Below are 10201 nucleotides of genomic sequence, written 5' to 3'. Positions count from 1 at the left end.
AACCAGTAGCATTTCCGAATTTCTAGCGCTCTTTGGCATTTATACCGCGCATTTCCAGATCCTAAATCTACCGTTACAAATTTATGGACCTGTAATAATTTTTTAAAAAAATTTTCCCTTCACATCTCCAATGATGCCTAGCTTATTCCCAGAGGGATTCCTCTAGGCATGAAGGCTATCCTGCATACATTTTCTGCTCGGAAGAGTAAATGTTTCAAAGAATTATTTAAGCACACAAATAAAAATCGTATTGTCAAGACGTTACAGTAATCAGACACATGCCGCTGTATTCTCCACGTTTTAAAGACTCTTGACAACTGCAAGTCTGTTTTGGTAACAGTTTTGCTCAGGGACAAGTTGAATGACACAAGGAGGGAATAAACTGCAAACGTGATTGCAAAGGTCTGTACAAAAATAGATACGATGATGTGACAAGACACGGAACTACAGCCACGACGAAGGGCAAACAAGACAAAATTTAATTCAACAACTTCTTAAGACGTCGACAATCTCCAAACTGGGATGTTTGCCCTGTCCTGCAATGAGGAATCCAGCAAGCACGTTACACGTTTCTTCGACATTTCCAGCCGAGCAGAATAAAGCCAGAGAGCAAATGTCTTCTTCCATCACGCGTGGCCACCGAACACACTAGACTCTAGACTAGGCTGAAGAAATGTGATATCATTATCAATAGAGTAACATCTCTTGTATCAGCACTTTGACATTTTCTTCAAGTCCTGTGTCCTGGGTATTGAACGGTAAGTATCTGAAAAAGCAGACTCAGCCCCTGCTGATAGACCCAGAGGAATTTTATTATGAGATGAGTAGCTGGAGTATTTTGAGGACACGGATGAAACTGCTAATTAAAAAAGTGCTTAACCTGTGTCAGTTTCTTCTTCACGGAGGGGTTTTAAATGCAACATAAGTGTAGAGGAATTTCTCCGACATCTAAGTATTTATGTGATTGTCATAATTAGTTTTTGATAAATTATGAGCAGTGCAAAGATTTAAGTTAACTGTATTAAATAAATGTGTCGCTGTATTATTTCATTAGCCCAATTAGCTATCCGGCAAACAAAAGGACGTTTGTCGTTAGCACACTTACAGCTCCACACACTATGCTTATCACAAATATTAAGTCAAATCATCCAATAATTATGAGTTACAGACTAGGATTTAACCTTTTCATCCAGAGTGGGGTGCAAATAACCGCCTCTGAATGTCATTGGAGCCTTCATCATTCATGAAATGATCTCAGACATTTCGAAATGTGTTTGGTTTCGGCAGCAGATAAGATAAGGTCACTTTATTATCCATATACAATTTCTTGCATTAGGAATTTGTCTTTTCGCAGACTCCTGCTTGCTCTCCGTGAGACACACAGGCAGGGAGAGAAGCTGGGGGTCAGAGCGCAGGGTCAGCCATTTATACAGCGCTCCTGGGTCGCAGCTGGGGAGAAAGTCAATACCTCAACTTCTGCCGATCACCTGTCCACGAGTGTATCAGTGCGGGGCTTTCCTTCCCAGCAGTCCTTGCTGAAGCCTCCCAGCATCCCTTTGGCTCATTTTGTGTCTGTGTGGGGGCTCTGATGTCCTCCTGTCCTGGAGCTGTTTTGGCATCTCCATTTCTCTTGCCTACCGCTGCTAATGTTTTCTGCGCCGACTAACCTGGCCCTGAATTCGGCTGCTGACGCTGCGGTTCTTCGTCTCTCCCAGGGCGGGTGGGCTGCTCTCCAGGGGTGAAGCGCACACACCGGATCAACACCACCAACCCACAACCTCCCCGCCGTGATCAAATAAGCCGTCTCTTTAAAGGTGCCAGAGCGGGACTGCAGGAAGACTACTGACCTGGAGAGACGGGCGCATTCTGATCAATTGGCTTGCGTGGTCCGTAAATATTCACAGCCTCTGTTCTCTCTCCCTCGTCTTTTCTGTGTCCACCTACTCGTTTGCAGGCTGCCTGTCCTGCTGGCTGTTGTGCCCTCCTCCCCCCAATTCTCCGGCTACCGCTCAGCCCCAATTCCCAGAGCAGGGCAGGCACCAGCCAGCCTGCCAGCTAGCGTGCTCAAGATAGGGGGAGGAGGCTGATAATCGACCCTCAAAGGCCCACCTGCACAGCAAGTCAAGAGCACCCCGCTGACACAATCTCATCCGCCCTTCGCACTGCACATCTAGACGCATGTATTCGGATGTTGCATTTTATAAATATATATAGATTAGTGACAGGGGTTATCTTGCATCTCTTTCTAGGTATATACCAAAGAGCGGCACGGGCGCAGTGGATCATGGACATGAATATTAATTAGCCTGTCGTCCAATCACAACGCGACCATTCACTCTCCATTCACTGCTCTTGTTCTATTTGTGCTTGAAGCTCCGTCTCCTGCAGCATTCTGATTGAACGGAGAAGCGATTAATATTCATACCCATGATGCTCTTAACTCCCGCCTTCTTCTTAAATGGTGTTTATTTTATTATAAATACAGTAAGTGCCACATATAAATTTATGCAATAAGAGGGATGTTTTTTAATTTGATTGCAATAAAAGGAATCAACGTCAGCTTTTCTGCCTTTTGGCTAAAACTGAGACTTTATTTTATGCCAATAATTCAGCATTTTCTATGCATGTTATACAAAGTTAATAATAAAAAGCGGTAATATTGTTTAATGCAACAGACAACACAGGTCACAATTAATTTATGGCAAGGCTCTTTTAATGTTGTTACTTTATACCAAACCACATTACATACTCCAAATAAGGCCTGACAGATTATGTAAGCACTTTAAATAAATAAAAATACAAACTCCACTCCTCTCTTAAAGAGACGACAACTCTCTTGGATGGATTTGGGTTTCAACAATAATGATCTTCACTTCTGTCTTCTGACGATTAAAATATTTCTGGCCACTAACAGCAGCTCTGCCCCTTTTTCCCGTAAAATGTATTTCCGTTTTCATCTCTTCTAAATCTTAGGAAGAGTCTCGTTACCCAGATATGTTTTTTTAATAAATATAAATAAACTGCTCGTGATTTGCTTGCAATTGATTTGTCTGTCATCACTGCTTAGAAGTGGAACCATTCAAATATAATAAAATGATTTATTTAGTTTATTCAGTAGCACTTTTTTAAAAAAGGGTTTAATTCTGCCTTGTCTCCATTATTGGAAAGTTAAAAAATATCTCCTACAGAGTATATATGTGACCTTCACTAGAGTCTACAATACAGTATGTACAGAATTCCACATAGTGGTCATGCTGCCATTAAAACTGGATGGAGAGCATGGATACACAAGCAACAAACCACAGTCCTCTTGTCTTAAAATCGTTCAGATAAACCTGTAGTTATGATGATCAGGCTTAGTGATGAACTATCGCCCTGCCCAACAGAAAACATTGTTAACAGACTTTGCTTTGTCTGGCTTAACTGTATTCAAGTAATATAAAGAAAAGGTTTTTAAGGATAAACTATGATGGCTGAAAGTTTTACATACATAATAGTTATACTTTGTGATATATATTTTTTTATTTTTCTGGATAGAACCACTTAAACTTCAGATAGCTTGGGTTTTGTTTTTTAATTTCTGCCCAATGGAGAAATGAGAATTAAAAAACTATGTGGAGAATCATTCCTTCAGATGGATTTTTGAAGAGGGAACAGCATGCCTCTTTGTTCTGCCTAATTCAGCAAGTCCTTATTATCCTAATCAAGACAGTGGCACGCAGTGAAACTTCATTTTTCCAAAGCCAAAACAACACACGCCCTCTTGGCTCCGATAACGTGTTTTGCAAGCCCACAATAGCCAAATGACATTGGCTTAACAAATTAAAAATGATGACCTAAAATACGCAATTTTATATTTTTCTACCCCGGCTGCCAGCGACTTTAAACGTGAGACTGTACAAATCTCGGATTAATCCCACAGGGCAAATTCTTATGCCTTTATACTCGCCCCCTTCCAAAAACAGCTTTAACCCAGGATGCATGATACTCAGATGGGGTTATAATTATTTACAAAATTTCTCTGTAGAAAATATATATACACATTGTGAAATCAAACACAGATTTGTCTTAAATAACCACTGTACAAATCCAGCTGTGCTGTACTGATTGTGTCCTTACAGTATGTGTGATTTTAGATAATTAGGGAAAACAAAACAATGAAAACAATTATCCCAGGTCTGACAGAATTTCAACTAACCTGTGCAATACTCTTCCTACAGTTTTCATATGAAAACTCATTAACTATTGCACACCTGCAGACTTTTGTTCGATTGTAGGCCAGTATGAACAACTAGCTGAATGTATAAAACTGTAAGACTGACTCTCAGGTATATATATTGTAACGCATACGCCCGACAGGCACTGTGTAAGAGCCGGCTCACCAGAGTGGTGACGTCACCGCCCTTCCCTGTGATAGCAGGACCACAGCCACTGGGCTGGGGAGAGATCTCTTTAGCTCACCAGGCTGGGTCCCTGTTGAATGACGCCGGAGGCCTGGGTTCGTGCCCCTGACGGTGCAGGGCCGACCTGTGTAGGCAGCAGGCGAGGGCGCCCACTTGAACCCTGTTGCGTTACAATATTTTCAGATCAACTAATAACACAAGCCCTAATATTAAAAAACAATACTTTGTATTTTGTGAAAAACATAAATAAAGCAGCACATAAAAATATATCAATGCACAACTGTTAGTTCTTTAGTTGCTCTTTTTTGTGGCTTGTTGCTATTTCTGGAGACAAACCCAAGATTGATACTTCCAATAGATCTGTTAAAAACAACAGATCCAAATTAAAATAAGTGGGAAACTATAATGACATCATTCTTATACAGACCTCAAGTGCCCTGGCTGATGGAACATCTGTCTTGGACGTGAAAGACAAGGGATTTAGTTATATGTCTGACTAACAGAATTAAAGAATTTAGGCTTCTTAAGAAATAATTTTGGTATGTGTTAAAATGCATTGTCATATAATTTCCTGCCAGTACTTGTGAAAGGACAAACGTCTTCCCTAGGAATTGGAAGTAAATCTGCATTAAAAAAAAGTAATGGTAATGACGGCACAGATATGAGCTTTAAAATCGATGTTTCAAAATGAAGAGAGAAAATTTGAGATCAAAATAAAAAATTGCATTTTGGGGTCATGCTGCTCCTTTTTTCCACCTCTGTGTAAACTAGCAAGGAAACACTGATACGTTATAATTAGCATGTATTCTGGCAGGGATAAATGTATCAGGAAATTGACACTGTGTGACTAATGCCGTCTGCAGCCCAAGCAGATAATCTGTCTGCTCGGTGCAGGAGTGACGTGTCCAGAGTTTTTAAGTGACCTTGAAATCAGACTTGCTGCTCATCACAGAGGTGTCTAGACCTCTCATTCTTAACTGAGCTAAAGTGTCAAGAACCAGGGCACTTCAGTCCATTATCTGCTCTGTGTGGGTCACTGCTGGAGGTCCAACATTGATCCGGTTGTGTGATGAGTTTGTCACAAATGGACATTAAAAACTCAACCTAGAGTTCCACCAAGCAGAGAAAGCCCCTGTCTTGTTGTAGGCAATCCATTTTCAGGTCTTTCACCTTTCTGTTTCATCCATATTTTTGCTTCACTGGAATTACTTCAGTCAGCAGCAGGTCCAGAACCCCAATATCAATACAAACAATACGAGGAACAACTACAGGAAAGATCTGAAAATTACACAGAGAGCACAGCATTTTCAGTAGCACTCTCAGCAGGACATTAAAAGGAGAACCCAAATGCAGTTACTGTGAATGTGTTTTTTAGCATATAACAGAAACATATTACGGAAGAAAAAGCCTTTTAAAAATTCCAACACCACTTATAGTTATCAATAACAGGTACTGTATGAATTCGCAGGGTGGGCAGATGAGAAAAAAATATTTTCCTCTTAAAATAAATGAACTCTGGGTTTTCCTGTTAGAGCCTACAGGCTGCTGTGAAGGGGCTACAGTCCCTTTCTTTCTCCAACAAGATGAATAATCTTGTTTCCACAATACACTCATCTTTTGTGCACAAACACTCCGCCTTGTTGTGGAATCATTGCTTCCCTGTTGATTCCTACTGTGGGCTTGGCTGAAAGAGGGCTTCAGCTACAGTAGGCGCCAGTGCTGTCTGTAGTTACGTTCTTGGTCTGAATTTTGCCATGGAGACACGTATGGCCTGCTCACAGGACGGAAACAGAAATTGTTCTGGTGAAGCACAAGCTAGGAGATTGTTGCACTCCTGGTGGTCAGCTGGTATATCCAAGATCCACCTGATGTAGGATTACAAACAAAAAACAATCTGTTGTCGTTATACTACAGGCATCAGAGGGAAACTGACCCTGACGCAAACCAGGAGTTTGTTGTCACTGGTAATGCCAGCAGTTCAGAACCCACAGTGTTTCCTTATTCCCCTCTACTCTCCACCTGCAGTTTCCCTTGGGTGGAAAGCTAGGATCGTGATCATACACACAAGCACAGTCTGCAGCACGGATGGGCGAGCTATTGGAAACTGGGGGAAAATAGAGGCATATGCATTTGAGAGCATGGAGAACAAGTGTTTTATTTTTTACAATGTCAAATTTAAAACGGAAGCTAAGAGTTACATGTAACTCGGCATTTAATCGACCAGACACGTGCGGAGTGCCTGTTTGCACTGAAAGCCAAGCTGTCGCAGTCGGGATTCAGTGCAGGTGATTATCAGACTAAAAAAAACATCAAAATGTTCTTATCAACCTATCAAGAAAGAGCCACCCCTGAATAAAACTTCAAATAAAGCCAAGGAAGCCGGTAACTTGACAGCAGACCGCAATTGAAGCAGTACGGGTCGAAAGGAATATTTTTTTTAGAATCAAATAAGATTGTTAAAAAAAGATAAAAGGTTCAACATTGAATTTCTTTCACTAAGTGGTTATTATAATTAGGCAAGGATAGAAGAGTAATGGACTGTAGTGGCTTGTGAGCACTAGTAGATCTTCATATTGCATTTGTTTGCATGCAATTTGTAAAATAAAAGTACACGTATTTCTTGATTCCAAGGTGTCCTTCTAACGGAATTATTCTGAGGTCTTCTTAGACCCTCATATCTGTACAGTGAGAAGTCACACAAAATGAAAGGCTGGGAGGCCCCTTGGAATGAGCCAAGTTCTCGCAACAAAACTTCCTCTGTAGACGTGTACGGTGCAGGACAACGTTTCATGGAGAATTCACTCTGCGGTTTGCAGACTCCCCCCCTCTGCCCAGATTCTCATGTGGAAGAATAACCGGCCGTAAAATTCTTCGAATTGCGCCGAGATAGAGAGCGAGAGAAAACAAACACCAAAAGCTGCGCTTACTGCTCTTCTGCGCCTTTCAGAGCCCAACAGTAATGATTCCACAAGAGAGGGTAACAAAAAAATTGGAGTTTTTGGCCGCTGAAAATACAGAATCGTATGGAGTCCAAAAGAAAGAAACGGTGCATTGAACGCTTTCAAATTTCTGTAGCATGCCAGTGACCTTCTCTCAGTCATGACTGCAACACCCTATAAAATACAATCTAAATGTCATTTTTTGTAAAGTAAATCTCTATTTTATACATGTATTATGTTTTAAATAAAAATATTTACACTGGGCATTTGGCATACATTGTTTTTTTAAACACTTTTCTCTTGAATGTACGGAATACTAAGTTTGGAAGCTTAAGGACGAAATTTGCTTAAGTGCTGGCAGTCCATAAAGATGCAAAAATCGGTTTGTCTTTCCCTTTAGAAAAAGGTGACCAATTGAGGAATTGGCTGACGACTCTGTTTCACTGTTGGTTCAATTCCTTTCTCAGCTTGAAAAAAAAAAAAAAAAAACACGTCCAGAATGGTAAGCCTCCAGATTTTCAGTGCTTAAATATTCAAAGGACTCCTCAAACTCCCAAACACAACGTAAATACGGTTAGAGACAAGCCAGTCACAATGCGCAGTTCGTCTTCAGTCGCCTCCGGTTGCTCTTTCTCCTTCCCGATCTTCCCCAACTGGCCCTGGCAGCGCTGTGATAGACCCTGCCACCCCACCCACCCCTCCCACCCACACCTCCCTGCCGCTGTCCCGCTAGATGAACCACTCTTTCTTGCTCTCGTCGATGGTCTCGGTGAAGTTGGGGTCGTGGCCGATGATGGCAGCGTCGGCGTTGTCAGCGGACTCGGCGCCCTTGGCCTCGTTGGTGTGGTAGGTGCCCTTGTGGCGGAACATGTAGCGGATCAGGAACACCAGCGTGCACAGGATGGTGAAGATGACCACCGCGATGACCCCTGCGGGGGACAGCAAGACTGGCTTTGAGGAACGGCGGCGCCCCCGCGCCCCGCCCGCGGCGCTCACCGCCCCAGCCGCGAGGAAGGAACCGCGCTCTCAGCCGGCCGCCGTGGCGACTGCAGCGTCTGTGTACGCGGAGCCGCGGCCTTCCCCCAGTGCACTCTGGGATCGAGGCAGCTGGGCAACCTCTGCGAGAGCAAACCGTGGGCGAGCTTCTGGTGCTTTCGATTTCACTGCAGTTATATTCTCCATCATCAGTATCACGTCAGCTGACGTTTAATGATAACATCTAGTATATAATGCTGCTATAATGTCAAATCACATTCACTTTGGGGGTAGATTAAGCTAGAGTAGTATCCGTTTTCGTTAGGACGCAAATTGTGTGTCTGTTTGGCGTGTTTAAGGCGTTTCAAATGTGTTTTGGGATTATCTGAGCAGAATTAAGAATTCTGTTTTCTGTTTTTTAGGCCTATATGAAATAAGACTCTGGAACACACTGTTTGTAAACAGCGGACTTTAGCGTAACCTTTGTGAAACAGTTATATAGAGTTGCAATTATTATTAATGGATATCTGTTTGTCCTGTCTGTTAAGGTTGAGCCTGGTTTATTACTCTCTCACCAGAGCTTATCCACAGAATAAAAAGTACTCACGTGCCTCACATTTTACCTAACACCCAGGTTACTGCTAGTTTGTAACAATATGATATGTAATATTAAAACATACAATAGATACTCTAGAAATGTAACTTATTTTTGTCACAAGCCTGTGACAGACTGACTCTATACATTTTTTTGAGCTGCAGGTACAAATACAGTAGCAGAGCTATGTAACTATTCCTCTCCAACGCTTTGTCCAGATTGCTAGACAACATACCTCCAATGATGGCAGAGTTTCTGTTGACTCCATCTGGTATCACCCTTTCTTCATTAAAAGGAAAATCGGCGCTGGCTGCAAGATTAAAAGAATGTTATGGCTGAGTCTGCAGAGGGAAGAGAGCACAGGCTATGAACAAGAAGAAGTGTAACTAACTCGATTGACCACAGTTGTAGTTTTTCTCAATGGATTTGTGTTGTTACCAGGTTTCCAAGCCGACATCACTGATGATGCTTCTTAATCAGAGCTCCAGGAGAACTAGATGGGGCGGCTTGAACCCCGATGAGAAAGTGCAATACTGAAAGACAGAGTCTGGGCTGAAGGAGGTGGACACAGATGCACACGAGCGGCAGGAACAGGGAGTCACGGCGCCCAGGAAGAAACCCAAAACAGCCCTCCCTTGGCAATAGACCCGTCTCAGACAGAAAAACAAAGTGAACGGCGAAGTAGAGGAGGGGGAAATGAGCAGCACGAGCTGACAGCACGGCTTCCGAGCGCCTGGCAGATGTCTGGAGTGGGAGTGGAAGAAGTGACCTGGGTAAGAGTAATTCTCTGGGCGACTGGCACGGCCCTGCCGACACGCTCTTCCTCGAAGGCAAGTCGTGCGTTTTCTCTACAGCACCTTCATTGACTTTTTTTTTAAAAAAAGAAAGCTTAGATTTCAGCATGCTAGCTCCCCCTACTTAATTTGAAATCGGACACTTACGGTCTGTCTATTGCAGCTTTAATCAATACTGTACGTTTACACATGGGGTGACGTCTGCGCTCTTTCATCTCGCTGGTGTCTGGTGTTCATAGGAGTGTGAGAGGCTGGACACAGACTAAACTTATCCAGTTTCCAAGATGCCATCAGTCAAGTCATGGGCTGATGTTCAGTGACTCTACAGTCCACTGTTTCAGGGCGACTGTGGTTCATGTTTGGAATTCTGTTCCTCGCAGGGTGTGTCAATATGTTAAACCACCTTGATTTTAAAAAAGTGCCACTTTAGAGGCTTGATGAAGCTTTTTCTGTAAGAACTGAAAGTCTCTCTGGCATTGAAATCAATCTGCAGCC

The 10201-nt window shown here is 42.6% G+C and overlaps 1 protein-coding gene across 2 annotated transcripts in view; it reads right to left on the bottom strand.

Moving 5' to 3' along the window:
- Positions 1–2697: 2697 nt before the first annotated feature.
- cntnap2a (contactin associated protein 2a) overlaps positions 2698–10201 on the bottom strand; it is a 460034-nt gene continuing 452530 nt past the window's right edge. For both annotated transcript variants that reach the window (XM_015354892.2, XM_015354893.2), the window contains exons 24-25: positions 9148–9222; positions 2698–8271 (exon numbers count right to left, since the gene is read on the bottom strand). In XM_015354892.2, coding sequence (XP_015210378.1) covers positions 8072–8271; positions 9148–9222 — 275 coding nt within the window. In that variant the 3' untranslated portion in view covers positions 2698–8071. The remainder of the gene's footprint in view (positions 8272–9147; positions 9223–10201) is intronic.

This window comes from Lepisosteus oculatus, chromosome 6 (genome assembly GCF_040954835.1).
Source record: "Lepisosteus oculatus isolate fLepOcu1 chromosome 6, fLepOcu1.hap2, whole genome shotgun sequence".
Taxonomy (NCBI): Eukaryota; Metazoa; Chordata; class Actinopteri; order Semionotiformes; family Lepisosteidae; genus Lepisosteus; species Lepisosteus oculatus.
Note: the sequence above shows the minus strand (reverse complement) of the source record. Positions and strands in the feature narration are given on the sequence as shown.